Below are 17,808 nucleotides of genomic sequence, written 5' to 3'. Positions count from 1 at the left end.
AATCACACAAACACATTTAATGGTCCACTCAAATTTTTAGAAGGAAAAGTCACCTGGGAGATGAGGTGGCAGGTTCCAATTCTTGTCTAATGCTTCAGGGTTTCTCCTGTCAGGTCTGACTTAGCCAATGATTTCCCACAGCTGACCAGACCTCCCACCATGATCCTCCTTACTCTTGTTTTTTGAGTGGCAGAGACTGGGTTCCTACATGGGATTCATTCAAGATTCCCCACTGGATTGGCCAGTGACACACCAGATGCATGGTGGATACCCCCAGCACACTGCACATAGAGTTGGTCATAACAGGTGTGAACGAAGAAAGCTCTTACTTTACAGAGGTGTTCTGGGGCACTTCAAAAGACACTAGGCGGCCACCTGCAGAGTTGTTGGAACTGGCATTCCCACAGGCAACATCAGGGACCACCTGGAAGAGAGAAGACCCATTACCCGGATGGAACCACAGTACGATATAATAACATAAGGTAAAATCCACAAGCCTTGTCCCTTTTATTTTGCTCAGTGATAACGCTGTTGCCTGACCACGGAGGCGACAGCTAGAACCTTAGAGACAGGAGAGAAAAGAGCATCAGTGCCATTTGATTTTACGGCATGCAGCTTTTCAGAGAGCTGTCTGCAAACGGGCAGGATTGTTAACTGATGCTTCAGTGAAGACTTGCTGCCTTCTTCTTTTGACCATTAGTCATTGGCTCCTGGTCTGTGCTGATCCTAAGGGCACTAAACAATTAAAGAACAGAGGTGCAAGCACTAGCTAAGGACTAGCAGAAACCTTTGCTGTGAATGGGGCTGTGTTGAGGGTGTCAGGAGCACACAAGCCCTGCCTAGGGACAGCGGGGTTTGGAGAAGTAGCCCTTCTCTTTCTTACACTCTTTCTTCCAGTGCTGGGAACTGACTCTAGGGTGTTATATAGGCAAGTTCTCTACTACTGAGCTACATTCCCCTAACCTAGAACTTGGGGTTTTGGTTGTTGTGGGTTTTTTTTTTTTTTTCAGTTAGTTTTTGTTTTAGGGGTTTGGTTTGGTTTGGTTTGGTTTGGTTTGGTTTGGTTTGGTTGTTTCAAATAGTCTTACTATATTGCCCAGGCTGGCCACAAACTGACAAGTACCGCTGAATGCTCAACCGAATATAAAACATGTATTTCAGCCCCTTTAAAAGGCCCAGGGGACATCGAAGTAGAAGGGGTAGAAAGAATGTAAGAGCCGGAGGACAAAGCCAAGGGAACGCTGACCTTCACCGTGTTTGCACTCTTAAACTCACACTTGCTGTGATGATCTAGAACTATCTGCACAGCATCAGGTCCATCAGCATCCTATCATGGGCTGGGCAGAGGCTCACGGGGTCCCATCCATCTGAAGATTTACACACAACTAACAATTGAAGGGAGAGGGAGGGACGTTTTCATCAGTGGTTTAACCATACGGCACCCATACTCCATACTCCAATGAACCAGCTCTCACACATCCTCTTGCAGACAACCATGATGAAAATGACTGCCTCACACACAAAAGAAGACGTGAACGCAGACGGGAGATAGCTGAGATGGTGAGGGGGATTATAGGTGGAGCCAAGAGAGACTGATGGGGTGAGTATGAGCAAAATACATATGCAGATATATAAAAATGTCATAATAAACTCATTATCATCTATAATTAGTATATGCTAATAGCACATACTGTATATACTATGTACTATGTATATATCATATATATGTCATATATACTATATATATAACATATAGCTATCTATTAATAGCATAGCTATTAGCAAATATTATAGATAAAAATTGGAATTTTTAAATTCTTTTAATTAAAATTAAATTTTAAAAAACTGTAAATTTAATTGCAAGATGTGATGGTATAAGCCTGGAATCCCAGCACCTGGGATGCTGAGGAGGACCACACAAGTCTAAGGCTAGTCTAGGCCATATAGTGAGTTCCAGGCCAGACTGTCCTATATCTGAAGACCCCTACAGAAGCAGGGGCCAAAAGTTTGTAAGAGCCAGCGCCAGAGAGGATCAGAATGAAGCACTATTGTCTAAGACATGACAGGACCGCCACACTCATACATTCATGGTAATTAGATCAACAATGCATGGTCCCGCCATATACATACACATCCTTGTGTGGCCCCACACACGTTGAACTAGCTCCCCAGTTCCAAATTAATGCACAGAAATATATGTGGTGATTATTCCAGGAAACAAATCCAATTCCTTTTTTTTTCCTATTTTTGTTGAATCCTTTTTTCCCCCCCTCAGAAAATCATCATACGATCTGGACTTGGTGGACAGGGGAGGGCATGTACGCATAACAAGTTAGAGGTCAACCTGAGTGACCTAGACCTTGTCAATGCTAGAGTACTTGCCTGGCATCTGTAAAGTTCTGGGTTCAATCCTCAGTGCTGAAAAAAGTCATGTATACAAGTAAAGATGGATGTAAGGTTACATACATGGTTTGCTCAGTGACTAACTTAAAGGTCTTCTATTTTTATTGCTTGTATTAAAATTGCTAGAATTGTTTTGACATTTCTGGTTTCTCCTGTGAAAAATACATTCCATACAATATTCTTACCTCTACTTGATCCCATTTCATTTCTACAACTTTCTGGCCTGTTTTTGGCTGCCAAGTTGGCAGGGTCACGGTTGCCTGAGAGCGGGGCAGGATTGTGTCAGGCTCCTGGGTGGCGGGGACAGGCTGAAGCTGTCTGGGTGCCATGGACTCTGTCCAGCCAGAAGTTGGAATACTGGGAAGTGGTTGTTCACAGTTAAGACCTTCATAGCCATCATTGCAAATGCAGAGGTAGCTGTCACTGCTGCTGCTGCTGCTGCTGCTGCTGCTGCTGCTGCTGCTGCTGCTGCTGCTGCAGTTACCATGGTGACAAGGGTTGCTGGCACAAGGATCTGCAACAAACTAAAAAGAGACCATAAATGGGTCAATTATTCTCCCACAAGGAGTATGGTGTTACTGATAGGAAATTAGTTGCCTGTTACATCTCTGCTCTCTTAACACAGTTGCTGGAGAGCACATAATCCTTTGCCCCACCCCCCCACCCCGATCCCCACCATCCCAGCAGGACACTCATCCCAGATAGCAAGAGAAACATGATAACAAACAGCCTACCCCAACCCTTATCCCCAGACCACACGGATTTCAGGAATACATCATTGAGTAGAACTTTTAAGACAAAAAGTTTAAAGTAAGACTCTTTAGAAAAGACTTCGTCATAAGCAGCTGGTCATGATAAATGCTGTAGGGGATCTAAATTGGAATCTTTTTCACATCGTGAACCTTTGCAAGATTTCTGAATGAAAAATGGCTGTCCAATTTTTGGCTTGCCTGTATCTTACAACTCCCTATCTGATCCTGTGAGCAGATCTTTAAAATAGTGTTATTGAATTAATGGTTTCCAGGGCCATCTGCTCCTATGATAATCTGGCCGGAAGAGAGAGAGCCGTGGTAACTTCAGCAGAGTTTTGTGAGATGTTTGGTCCCATCACTCTGCAGGATCATCACAGAGAAACAGGGTCTCAGTGTATAGGAAAGATGAAGAGGCAGTTCTATGTATCTTCTCAGATTCTGCTGACCTTAGAAGGGCCATTTGTTGGTCCTTGGGAGAACATGACAGATCAGTGGCACAAGGCCTACCTGGTCCTCTATAGTTGACAGCAGAGTTGGGACTCAAGCTCTGTGCCTTCAGTTACAATTTGTTCCCATGATGAAGGAAAATTCAATCACAGCAGCTACACCCCAGCTTCCCAGAGCTGACTGCAGAACAGAATTCGCTACAGAATCAACAGCATAGAAAAGGAACTCTCCATTCCCTTGCTCAACTGTGTTTGCACAACAAGCCTATGTGGCCAGAATTCTGCATGGTAAAATGGCTATCCTTATGCTAATTTTGCTCATCAAACAGTTTCCAACAGATTCCTTCAGGGGTGGAAGAGGACTGGGGACTGAATCAAACGAAGCTCCAAAACCACCTCCATACTATATCACTCAGAGTCTCTGAGTCAATGCGTTAGCCTCCAAAGAGAATATCAAGACAGTCAATAATTTTAAGTATTTATGAATCTATTATAAGCACAGACCATTCACCATTCCAAGATGGCGAAGCCCTCACAGATCCATTCCCTTCCTATCTTTGGGGGTTGCTCCTTCCCACCTTTCCTTGTCCCTTCTTTATAGATCTCAGGTCTCTGGGCAGTGTGAAGCCTCCCACCTCGGGGCCATGTTATACGCTGGTACACCACCTGGAGTCTCTTCTCCAGACTCAGCAATGGCTTCCTGCTCTACCATATTCAGTTTTCTCCCTAGGTGAAGACTCTTTTCTCACTATGAAATCTAAAAGAATTCTTTCTCTCTGACCCACAAAAAAAAAAAAAAAGTGAGCTCCATGAATGAGGGACTTACAAGTGCCCTATTTACTGCTCTATTTCTATATCGAGAGAGATGGCGAGGCTTTTTGAAAGCATTGCAAGAAATAAATATGGATGGATTGATTGATATTTGGACAGCATGTGATGGGGGAGGGGGATTAGGAACTGCATCTTTAGTCAAAATGTTGGCTCATTTCCAGTTTATTTTTAGGGCAGCCCAGTGGAGGGAGTGTCACCTCAAGAATTAGTTGACAGGAGGAAGGAAGAATTTAATTAGCTAGAACAAAGGGGACAATTACAGCCGTGTTTCTGAAATCAACGTTTAAATCATCCAAGGTTGACCTTGTGGCAAAGTAAAAATTGAATCCATGGACCAAAAGAGGCAGAACTCTATTTAAATCAGAAGGGATCGATACTGAAATTAATTCTAGAAGCTGAAGCAGCCATCAAGCAGCATGAAAGAATTGGTGGCATTGAGGTGAGACTGCCATTCTAGGGACAGAGAGGCTCTGGGTCCTCAGCTCCATCATCACAGCCAACTACTGAGACATCTGACTCTCAGAGGGGCCAAGGGTCCTTCTAGGGACATCAGATGCAGCAGTCAATAGCCTCCAAAGAAATTTCTGGGGAATATGCCCACCTTCCTAAGGCATGAAGCTACCAGCTGTGTGGCCATTGGGTATGATGCCCACCACACCCCTCAAATGGCCACAGAACTCCAGTGTAGCTGCCTCCTTACAACCTACAGCCCTGAATCTGTGGAAGGGTTGAGGAGGAGAAAGAGCCACTGTAGCCACTAACAAATACTAGCACAATACCACACCTGCTGCCCAGCCGGGAATGATCCCTGTACTTTATCTCCACAGATGTGACATCAAATTATCACATCCTTTGACTCAATCAAGGAATAAGTGCTCCATTTCTTCAGACAACAAAAATTAATAGTAATTAAGTGTCTATCATGACTACCACCTCAAATGTGTTGTTTCTGTGCATCTGTGTCTGTTCATGTGTGCGTGTCCATATGTCCCTACCGGTTCATGTATATCCACGTGTGTGTGAACGTGTGTGTGGAGGCCAAAGGTCAACATCAGGCATCTATCTTTCATTACTCTCCTCTTTATGCTTTGAGATAAACTCTCCCAGTGAGCCTATGAGCTTACCAGTTTGGGCTCAACTAGCTAGCTAGAAATCTCCAGTGATCCATCCATTTGTACCACCTCAGTGCTGGGGTCACATACACAAGTCACCCCATACAGCCTGAGGAGCTGAGATTCAAACTCAGATTATTTTGCTGGTGTGGCCAGTACTTCTCCCACTGAGCCATCTCCTAAGCCCTCAAATGTGTGTTTGGAAAATAGGCATAGTAAGAAGACCTCTCAGTGGCTATTGATTGAGGGCTTACTGTGTGGCTGGAACTGCTCCATGCCTGGCAATCAATGTTAAAAGCTCTAACAACCATCAAAACTGCCCTGTGGAGTAACCTAGAACAGAGGCCAAGCCCCACCTGCCATGTGCTGTGTATGGCCACTGAGTCTCTAAGATTTGTTATTTCATAATTGTTGTTTGCTGGCGCTAAAGAAATGACGAGAAGCCCAGGTCTTCATGGATTCTTGCCAGCCTATATGTTCTGCCTCCAGCTCTTTATCTGTTCCTTCCCTCCCTCCACCATCTCCAGACACAGACCTTGATTTCTCCAGCCTTCCAGGTATTCCCCTGTCTCGGAGCCTGGAAAGCCTTCATTCTTGCAGCTGCTTTAAGCTTCCCGTGAGCCTTTGCTCAATACTGTCATCTGATGAGGATGTTCCCATGTACCCTTGTTAGTAAGTCTCCATCCCTTGTCAGTGACTCCACCTCTCCTGCTTTATTTTCCCTGAAACATCTGGCATCTTCTACCATGTTTTTATAAATAAATAAATGAATAAAAATTAAATTAAAAAAACAGTATTACTTTCTGTCTTCTTCTATTATATTGTAAGCCTGTGAGTTCAGGTTCTTTTTCTGTGTGTGTGTGTTTTTTTTTTTCACTTGAATGTCCCCAGCCCCAGTGCCTGGCACCCAGTAGCTGCTAAGAAGCCAGGTAGAGAACACTGAGCGGAAGAAGCTGCTTTGGGGTGCATGGCATGTAAAATGGAAAATACTGGAAGCCTTAAGTAAACCCATAGCTGTGTTTGTAGAAGGGTTAAATAACACTCAATCTACTATAAAAGCAGGTAGTCTCTACCATCCTGGACCCAAGCAGAGTGAGCTAGTATAGATAGTATGTGCAGCCACTGCTTGAGAAGGCAGGAAAGAAGGGGGCGCTTCGTTGCACCCCTTCAGTGCTGGGCTCACAGGCACAAGCCACCCGGTACAGCTCGAGGACTTGGGACCCAAACTTGGATTATTTTGCTGGCATGGCAAATACCTCAACTTAAAAAATCAAGCACATCTCTGTCCTCGGAGGCCAGCTGAGGAGGTGGCATTGGAAGGACCATGCAGTCTGGAAATGCTCAGAAAGTCTACACCTGCCAGCTAAGAGGGGACCACAGCAAACATAGCTCTGGCTCCCCAAGTCTGGAGCTTTGGGAGGCTGAGAAAGAGTAAGTGTCAGAGAAAACCTGGATTCTACTTTCCTGTGTGAGTGACCTTGAGCAAGGAAAGAAAGTGTCCTAGGTTCAGCATCCCCAGAATGGCAGGAAGAGGGAAGCCTACCATCTTTTGCTTCCTAGTGTGTGTCTGTGTTGCCCATAGGAATGGCTTCGAATGGAGCTGGCATCCCCATGCTGAGAGGCAGACAAACAACAAAGCCAGGGTCCAAATGTCACAGCATTTTTGTCTTGAAAAAAGGAAAAAAGGAATTCTTCCTTCTTCCTTCTTCCTTCTTCCTCCTTCCTCCTTCCCCCTTCCCCCTTCCCCCTTCCTCCTTCCTGCTTCTTCCTTCTTCCTTCTTCCTTCTTCCTTCTTCCTTCTTCCTTCTTCCTTCTTCCTTCTTCCTTCTTCCCTCAGTAAAGGTCTCAACTATATTCTAGCACTGAGTCCACAGGTGTTTCCCACTAGGAAGGAGTAAAGGAAACAAATCCATACTTCTGTACCAGGAACACTCAGTCAATCACTTTGCTGGACCAAGAGGTACAAATCTCACTAAAATACACAGCCCCATACTTTGATTTTTTTTTTCTGTATTAAGAACCCTCAACCCACTCAGCATGATTCCGAGATCAACCTGGGTAGTTGATCTCTGAAGTTCTTCACTGGCTTTCTGACTCTCTGTGAGGTGAACCCCATCTGTACGTAGGCTAAAGGACACTGGAAGTTGAATTCAAACTCACGACCAGGACAGAAAGTCATTAAATATGAGCTCTGATGTGTCTAATTGTTTGCCTGCTTCTTGCCCCATGTTTCTGGAACATGAGACCTTTGGAAACCATCTTGAATTCTCTCAGTCTCTCACTCTAGTCTGGTCAACATGTAAAGAGTCTTCCTGGTGTATCATTAAGACCTGTTCAGCTGCAGACAGAAGAGGAATTGAATGTCGCTTGAAGCTTTCCCCAAAACCTGACCCAGCCTCTGGCCCTTGTTTCTATTCATAACCACATCCTCAGGGACAACCCCCAACTACACAGTGCCAGTGACATTCCAACTTCAAACAGAATGCTTTCCTTCTTTCTGTCACTCAAGATGCCACTATTTCACTCAGAATCTTGACACACCGCTCCAGTGCACACGCTTCCATACTATCAGAGGCACCAACCATGCCAAAAAACTCCTTTTACAAAAATCACAATCCCATAAACCCAGGAAGCATGTCAACTCTTGCCTCCCAGACTGCTTAGGGAGAGATGCCTGCAAGCAAACTGCCAGTTAACTTGCCTGTGATCATCTCAAGGCTGCTGAGAAGTTTTCTTGTAAGGTCCATACCCGCCCTTGGGAAGACTCCTTAACCTGATAAAGAGTATCCTCAAAAAGCTCCCAGCAAGCATGATTTTTTATTAGTACAACGTTGAAAGGCTCCTCTCTGAAGCTGAGAACAAAGCAGAGAGGTTGACTGTGGCCAAGACAGTGAGCACTATACAAAAGACTCTAGCCAGTACAGAGAGGCAAAAAGAAAGAACTGGGGTATAACTGAAGAGGGGTGGTAATTCACAGACTGTACAGTTACACATGCACATAAATTATTAGAATGTAGAACCTCAAGGTTCTACCCAAGCGGCCAGGAAAAGGCAGGGTTGTTCATTGCCTCTGATGAGACACTGCAACAGTCTGATGGAGCACTTTGATGGTTCTTGGGAGTAAAATGGGAATGTTAATTAGGTGGATTTTATCACGACTGCCTGTGGGTACACCCTTGCTTGGGGAAACGCTGAAGTCACAGCCTGTTAATTTTCTCTTTTGTTGTGTTCTTTAACAATTTCACACGTGTATTTAATGCATTCTGGTTGCTTCCACCCCACAGTCTTTCATCTCCTTCCCTCTTCTGTACAGCCACCTCCCCTATGAATTGCTCCCACTCCCCATTTATGTCTTTTTGTTTTATTTTGGTTTGTTTTGTCCCCCTGGGCTTAACCAGGACCTTCTCTGTGAACTACCCCTTAGAATCTACTGGTGGGTTCAGTAGGTACACAACTGAAGATAATGGCTACCCCTCTTCCAGAGTCAACCTGTAGCTAAGAGTTTGGCATTAAGGATTAAAGTCCCATGAACCCCTCCCCATCTGTGACTGACTGTTGGTAGGGCCTGTCCTGTGCACATCCAGTGCAAATAAATTATAGCAATTCTCAGCTCATGGTTACATTGAGGTTACATTGACTGTATCGTCTAGGATTTTTCCATTCATCTCCCCTATTTTTTGGCTCTTGAATTTTTTTTTTCCTGACCAATGTTCCCAAATCTTAGAGGGTGTAGTACAAATGGCTTGTTTATGGCCAACCCCTCACTCGTCACTTATAGTAATGTGGAACCTTTGGGTATGTGCCCAAAAGTGCGATAGCTGCATCTTAAAGCATTATTTATTTTTGAAACAAGAGTCTCACTATGTATGCATCCCCTAGCTGGCCTGAAACTTACAGATACTCACTTGCCTTTGTCTCCTGAGTGCTGGGATTAAAGATATACTCCATCAGAAAAAAAAAAAAAAAAAAAAAAAAAAAAAAGGAATGTAGAACCTCAGAAAGTTTGCTGGATGCAAGGTGAAGATTTTAAAAACAATAAATGGGGCTGAGGAAAGGGCTGGAGGGGAAAGGCACTCATTGTACAACAGGAATTTGATCCCCAGAACCAACAATGAAGGAATGAGAAAATTAATTCCTGAAACTTGTCCTCCACCCATGTGACAAACACACACTGGCACTCACATGCACACATATCATTCAAACATACACAGTAATAATTAATAACAGATACTTATATACATTTGAGACCTGTTTTTACTGTATAGCCTCACTATGTAGACCAGGCTGGCCTGGAAGTCACAGAGATCCACCTGCCTCTGCCTCCTCGAGTGCTGGGTTTAAAGGTGTGTGTTACTACACCCAGCTCCAAACGCCTCTTTCGGTCAGAGTTCTAAAACAGATCAAGATGTAGCCATCACCATTAATTAAAAGCACTAAATAAGCTTCTATTTGAAGAAGAAAAAGTCTAAGCCTCATAGCAAAATTCTATGGTTAACGAAGACCAAAGCCAAGATTCTCACTGTGCTGGGCACTGGTTTGGAGGCTGGGGGACAATAGCATTTCTAGTGAATGAGAAGGAAGAGGCACAAAGTGTTATATAGCTGCTCACAGTGGTACTTGCCTTCAACTTTCAAGTAGGTTAAAATAGGCTAACATTGTACTATACTAGCCATAAAGTTATTTTACATTTATTGTGTGTGGTGGGGAGGGGGACATCCATGCACGTGTGTGTGGAGGTTAGGGGATAGACTGCAGGAGTTGGTTCTCTCCTTATACCATGTGAGACCCAGCGATCAGACTCAGGTCATCAGAGTTTGTACCACATGTATTTATTCCCTGAGCCACCTCATGGGCCACTATTGTATTATAAATTGCAATGTTTAATACACAAATAGGGACGGGCCACAAACAAATGCACATAGTTCAGTGTGTGTCGTCAAACAGGTCTCTATGTGAGCACTGCCAAAGCCAAGGGAAAAGATAACCTTCCCCAGTATACCCATATCAAAATGCTATATGGCCGTGAAAAAGAACTGTGTAATCATTTGAATAGATTCATTACACACAGGGCTTTTCTATTTATGGAAAAGACACAAATAGCAAAACTGAACAATAGCAGCTCTTATATGCATAACAGTGGTCTCCTTGGGAGGGCAGGGGAAATGGGGACCAGGAAGGGACTGAGAGAAACTGAAATGCATGCATAAATTGAGGAAGATGTTAGTCAGCGGATCATCTTGGAAACAGGCTTTTTAAAAATAGTCATATATTTATTTTATGTATGTGAATGCACTGTAGCTGTCTTCAGACACATCAGAAGAGGGCACTGGATCCCATTACAGATGGTTGTGAGCCACCATGTAATTGCTGGGAATTGAACTCAGGATCTCTGGAAGAACAGTCCGTGCTCTTAAACACTGAGCTATCTCTCCAGCTCCTAGAAAAGGCTTTTAAGCCATGAAGTGACAAGAGTGCTGTATGCCTGGCTGGTGTGAGCATTTTGGGGTGTTTTCCTCTCTGCGGGCATACGAAATTTCCCCTGCTCTCTTCAGCATCTCTAACCAGAAATGGAAATGACTGCTCTAATTTGTAAACCCATCTGCTCCCCGGGGGCTGGACCTGAATGGTGGCTCTGTAGACAAACTGCAAGTCCTTATGTTGTCTAAACTCATTTACCTGGAGATGAGCCTTCTGTGTGCTGCAGGCCCCATACAGACAGCTTCACTAGGCAAAGAACTAAGAAGGAAACAGAAACATCAAGCCATAAAGGGAGCAGGCCCTGGGTCTGTTTTTAAATCAGTAAGAGCTAGAGATGCCCAATTGCATATATGTTCAGGTGGATGGCAGGGAAGAAACCTGCTAACCAACATCTGCTTGTGTGTGGTGTGTGTGTGTGTGTGTGTGTGTGTGTGTGTGTGTGTGTGTATACACTGAAGGGGCACTTTAAATTTTTTAAAGTCAGGAGAAACAAAGAAAATCTAGTACAATTATATTAAAATAGGGCTAAGAATAGAAGAGCTCATCCAGAAAAGTTCTACCAACTAAAAAAAAAAAATAGCCATGTGCAATAGATGCAAAAAACGTGGATGCACACTAAGATGCAGGCTAAGAGTCAAGGCAGGGATTGGAAGGATGAAGCAGAAAGACACCATTACCTTGACTTTGCAGACCTGTGAGCACAAGATGGCCCTACACAGAAGCTGAAGGGAAAATGTTCCCCCTGCACATCAGGATTTTCTTCTGAGGCACAGAGAGGTTGGCCCCGCCACTATAAGCTAAGGCTCACATCGGTAGAGATGGCACTTGTAAAAGGATATCTGCAACAGACTTGAACTGTCAGGGTGGGGGATACCCATGAGGGCCCCCCCCACCCATTCAGAGGAGAAGGAGAGAGGGAGGGGAATGTGAAAGGGGGTAACCAGGAGGGGGGAGTAGTGTAAAATAAATAAGTAAAAAAAAATTAAATAAAAAAAGAGTATCTGCAGAAGTATAGAGCAGATGCACACAGTTTCTAAGACAATCTATGGCAATTATCATCCAAATCACCTCTTTTAAAGGCAAATAGTTAGACTTACAATTAAGGCATAAAATTAGAAGGTTAGAAAACCCCACTGGGAAAATCGTCACTAAAGCTCTGCCATATGGGCTCAAAGGCTTCCCAGTAAACTCATTCCCAAGCCCAGAGCATCTTGTGAATTGCTTTTAACACGCTGATGGCACCAATCTCATTCCCTAACACTTGCAAGCCGAACCTCTAAAAACCATTAGTGAACAAAGATTACAGGTACTACAACTTGCCTTGACCTCTGAAAATAATATGAACCTCCATACGACAAGACCTTGTTGATGGAAAAATTTCACTATTTGACACTTCTGTGATAAAAGATTGACTGATGGTCAAATCCATCTTGGCTTTCAAACCAAGATGTTTTTTAAAATCAAATCAAGTAAAAGATGCTTTGATTCAGAGGTGAGTTTGAAAAGGGGCTGTGGGGGTGAAAGAGATCCTCGAGTTTTAAAACCAGAGAGTTCACAACCAGAAAGTCACCTGAAGAAGGCATTGCACTAACCACAAGGCTAACAGACTTAGAAATGAGGGCTGGGATTTGAGCGGGAGACGTCACACAGAGATGGGAAATATAACTGCCAGTGTAGACGTGACGGTATGCAACGACGTAAAATGCAAGGCCTCCCCCACTGCTTAGAAAAGAGGACAGAATAGGAACTAAGTAAATCTACAAGCCAGCCTAGAGAAAAGACAGAAAATCTAAGATCCTTCCCATCGTCTTCAGATGAATGAGTATCTCACGGGTCACCAAGTTCTCCCTTTCGATTGTCCCATGTGTCCGTCGACCTTTAATTAAGATTAGGATCTGCTAGGAGTGACAAGGTGACAGTTCACACAGCTTGGGATGCAGGACAATCACACACATGCATGCACACACACCAACACTTACAATGAGCTCAGGACATAAAACTGAAAGTCACACAAGGAAGGAGACTACAACTCGACTCAATACCAGTGTGTGGAACCGTGGACTACGGGTCAACAGAACCCTTCCTCTACTACAAAGAAAAAAACAAAAAAACAAAAAACCTCATGCACTTTCAGATAGAATACTTGTGCTTAGAATCTATCTGAAAAGTTTGTGATTGCCCTACTTAGTTCCTTTGATGAACTGACTTGATTAATTGTCCTGGTTCCTTTAATGAGATGACTTAAGCCAAGGAATATTAATAGCTAAGGTTTCCAAATGCTTACACATTATGCCTGGTGCCATTTTCCATGCCTTCCCTGTATGCGCCCATTTAATCTTCCCTGCAGCCCAATGAGGCAGATACCATTGTCTGCGTATTATAGCTGAGGTGTTCAGACTGAGTGGAGTAAGTTACCATGGCTCCTCTGCTGGCACTGTGACGAGAATTCTAATCAAGGCCAAACAATACAATTCCACCCAAAATCCCACTTGCTATCTAGTTTTCTAATTTGTCAAGTTGTTCCAAAATTCATACAAGACATGAAAGTATCGCCAAGGTAGTTTGACAAATAGAGACAGCATATGGATAAGGTTTAGTGATAGCTATACTGTGTGGCAATGGGGAAGTCCAACTGAACAGACTCAGCAGAGGAGAAGGCATAGAATTCACATCTACTGAAATAGACATCGTAAGATATTAAAATTAGCATGGGACAGGGCTCTGAGGTTAAGAGCACTTGCTGATTTTCCAGAGGTCCCAGATTCAGCTCCTTGCACCTACATCTACAGCTCACAGCCATTTCTAACTCCAGTCCCAAGGGATCCAACACCCTCTTGTGGCCCACAGGGACCCCAGGCAAACACACAGTGCGCAGATGCACATGCAGCAAAACACTCACATACATAAGATTAAATAAAAACATTAATTAAAAGATAGCAAGGGGCTGGGAAATGTTTTAGTAAGTGGTAAATATAACTTCCCATCCCTGTGGATGACATAAAACTCTTGTTCATCCAGAGATCACTAGAGAACGTGGGGATATCCCTGGTGGGGCAGTGGCCAGGAATTATGTGACTGTTCAGGGGCTGTACAGAACTGGCCCCGCCCCTCCCTGGCTGTTGTGCTCCCAAGCAGGCGCTAGTTCTCATCAGCAGCAGTGCTACAGGCCCTGCAGGCCCTTCTCAGCACAATGGAGCTGACCCTGATGGGGGGCGGGGGTGGGGTATAGGGGAGCCAGCCTGGAGGGTGAGAACCTAGGAGAGACAGCTGGCTCTGCCATTTGTCTGCCATGAGGTGGCACGGGTGCGTGGTGATGCCCTCCTCTCTACCACCATCTGTGTCGTCTGGCCCCGAAGGCATGAAAAGAAGAGCTAGCCCCTTCACTGGCTGTAGTACTCAGGAGAGCAGGCCCTGTACCTTGCCTGGGCCACACAGTAAAGCTGGCCCTGATGGCAAAGCATAGGTAAGCCAGCCCCCAAGGGTGTGAGAACCAGTGTGCTGGTCCAGCCCTTCTCAAGCTGAAGCACAAGATGAGCCATGCACCTTGAACAGGCAGCACGGTGGAGCTGACTCCGGAGGTGTGAGGGCAGGTGAGATGCCCCGAGGGCATGAGAGCAAGACAGCTGATCCTATCTGATGGTGGCACTGGATGGCTTAGCTGGAACAGTGCTGGAAAACTCACTCCGGTGGTGCAGATAAGGGAGAGCCAGCGCCCCAAACAGCTCAGCTACCACCTAGGTCCAGATCCAGGACTCTGAACTGGCCCACCCTAAAATCTACATCATCTGCTAATGGTTTGGGACACATGAAAGGACCAGTCCTGTTGATCCAAAGCTGCAGGATCCCCATGACACAGGGCAACAACGAGATAACCGGGAGGAGTCCTGGCGAGGATCCTATATTGATGGTGTCACCAGAAGCCAGAGACTTTGAACCAAACCAATGACTCATTGAAGTGAGTATTTACAAGTAAAGAAGTGGGGACAAAGGGGTACACTGTGGGACACACTGTGACATACTACAGCTTCCTCAATGAAGTGTTTTCTATGTTCTCGTGTGTGTGTGTGTGTGTGTGTGTGTGTGTGTTTTATTTTGGGGGGGTAAGTTGCAAGAGTGAAGGGCAGATAAGAGGGTACAGGGAGATGAGCAGGACTGGGGTACGTGATGTGAAATTCACAAAGAACCAATAAAAAATTAATTTAAAAAGAAAAGCAAATACTTCATGAAGGTTGAAATCAGACGATCAACTGAGAAACTACCCAGCATTTAACACAAACTTCCCATAAATATGTAATCTGGGCCACTTCATAAAATGATGGTATATTTTTTTTTTCTTTCAAATAGCTACAAAGTAGCTTGGATATAGGTTGTTGGGATGGAGCTGTTTAATAATTAAAATTATCAGTAATAATTTAGCCTGAGGCATTTGGGGGGAAAGTTACTACAATGCTAAGACCTCTGTGAAACAGAAATTTTGGGGATCTCTAAGTTTACATAAAAATTACTGTTGTAATACAATATAGTCTTAAACCCTCGTAAAAATGTATTCATGAAGGTGATTCTGAAGCAGATTGTGTAAGGAAGTTACACCTACTTTGAGTGCCAGCCACACATCCCATGAGCCACAGGCCCAAATGAAGTAAGATGGAAGTAGAAGAAACCCCAGAGAGCAAGCACTCCTTCCTCCATCCCGTGCTTTCCCTCTTCTCCTGCCCCTCCTCCTCCCGTTCTTAATATGGGCATCTTAATATTGGACTCCCTAGTATCTAGAACCATTAGAAATAAATTATTATTCTATGAATTATCCAGACCATGACAGCCTTCTCACCATAGCCTGTCACTTTCTGATCTCCCACCACTCTCGGGTTCTGGGAGTCCACCAAACACGGTGTGGCTATTTGTCAGGTATCCAGATAATGCAGACAATCCAGACAAGGCTATTTCAGGTATCCATTGAAATCTGCAGACAATGGCTGTCCAGCACAGCTTGGACCAAGTCCCAGCAAGATGGGTCATACAACCTCATCCTTGACTATAACAACTACTCAACTCCCCAGATTCCCTATGTGAAGTGGAGATGGTGCTGTCTATGTAGAGGTTCTGCTAAGGGGATTCCGGAACTCACATTCAGAATTCTCACCAATACAGTGGAGGGCTCTGGCTGCTCACCCATGTTATCAAATGACGGGGTTAATAGATAATAGTTAAGCTGCATCTATGTTTGGAGATCAGACTTTCCCAGCATTCCTAATGAATTGAGAAACCTTGATGAAATCTATCCCCAGCACTGATAGGAAAGCATCTGACAGGACTGGTTACAGCCAGCAGGGACTCCTCTTTGGTCAAGGAGAAGAGTTCTAGGTACAAAATCTCAGCTGACATCAGACTTGGACAGTGCTAGCTATTTACAGGAATGACTGCTGAGAGAGCCCTCTCTGAAGGTTGCGGTGGATCCGGAACTGAGTGAAACATTCTAGATCTGTTGCCTTTTGTCCTTTGCCAGAATGGCCAGGATATGGATGCCCCAAACCCTTCATTCCAGTTTAACTTTGACCAATATCTGGCATACCAAGTCTTACCTCTAGGCCTTGTAAATATCTATTTATGAAGAACTCTGGTCATTGATTTTTATTGTCTATCTATGGCTATATAGAGGTGGAAATAGCTGCATTAATAAGAGCTCTTAAAGTGACCCAAACAGTCATACTATATCTTACAAAACAAGAACTTACTCCAATATATCAGAATTATTTTAGACTAAAATGCGGTGTTCTTATATTCAAAGCCAATGTGACTTACTAAAAAGAGACAATGGCCTAGCTCTATTTAAAATCCAATCACATTTGTGATCATTAAAACATTTGCATTGCAAAGCATCTACCACGAGATACAGTTATCAGCATCTCTGATGCCGCCAATTCTTCAGGGAAGATTTTCATCCAACAAAGCCATTTGGAAAAAAATCTAATTTTGCTGAATACAATGTAGATTAATTACTGGCTCATTCTATAAATATCACATCTAAAAACAGAATGTTTGCTGGTAAAGAAATAAAATCCAAACAGCGTGGCCACTCGCTACCCTAGCATTTTCAGTGGATTGGCAATCAGTGCCAGCTATTACAGCCAGCAAAATCAAACATTCCGGGATATAACTACAGCATTCACCTGAATTACAGTCGCATCAGATTCAACTTATGAGCCATGACACAGTCTATGCATTGTCTAGAAAATGAAACTGGTGATGCAAATTCTCATCTCCTGGGTGAGTGTTCTGTAGCAATGCTACAATTGTGGCAAACATAATTTCTTGTCCTAAATATGAGCCTGGCAGGCAGGTTGGACCAGCTGTGTTTTAGAGGTGAGAAATCCAAGCAGTGGCACTAACACATACTACAGAAGCAACAACCAAGATGGTTTACGAGAACCTCCCTTACCCAGAGAGCGCCCTCTGGATGATAAGGGGCTTGGTAGGGGAAGTTTTTCCTCTCAATTCTTTAAGGACATAGAAGGGCATTTCCAGTCCGTTGAGTCTCAGCACACATCCAGTGACAAGGGACACCACCTATTACTCATTCTGAGACTCCTTAGTCTTGTTTCAGCTTGAGATCCCATATTATGCATGCTAGCACTAATGAACAGGCATTAGTCTCCCCACAGACAGAGACAGTTAGGGGAAAAATAAGAAAAGTTTTGTGTTCAATGCTGCAAGGAATTCGACTTTTACACCTGAAGATGAGAATCTGGAAACTCAGGAACCAGCGGAAAACCTCAAGAAACCAACTTA

The 17,808-nt window shown here is 44.1% G+C and overlaps 1 protein-coding gene across 1 annotated transcript in view; it reads right to left on the bottom strand.

Moving 5' to 3' along the window:
- Positions 1-17,808, bottom strand: part of Dner (delta/notch like EGF repeat containing) — a 294,143-nt gene that overhangs the window by 184,277 nt on the left and 92,058 nt on the right. The window contains exons 2-3 of the mRNA XM_034521799.1: positions 2,589-2,927; positions 330-424 (exon numbers count right to left, since the gene is read on the bottom strand). Of these exons, the coding sequence (XP_034377690.1) occupies positions 330-424; positions 2,589-2,927 (434 nt within the window). The remainder of the gene's footprint in view (positions 1-329; positions 425-2,588; positions 2,928-17,808) is intronic.

Source organism: Arvicanthis niloticus, chromosome 17 (genome assembly GCF_011762505.2).
Source record: "Arvicanthis niloticus isolate mArvNil1 chromosome 17, mArvNil1.pat.X, whole genome shotgun sequence".
Lineage (NCBI taxonomy): Eukaryota > Metazoa > Chordata > Mammalia > Rodentia > Muridae > Arvicanthis > Arvicanthis niloticus.
The sequence above is the reverse complement of the archived record's forward strand: the minus strand, read 5'-3'. Positions and strand labels throughout refer to the sequence as shown.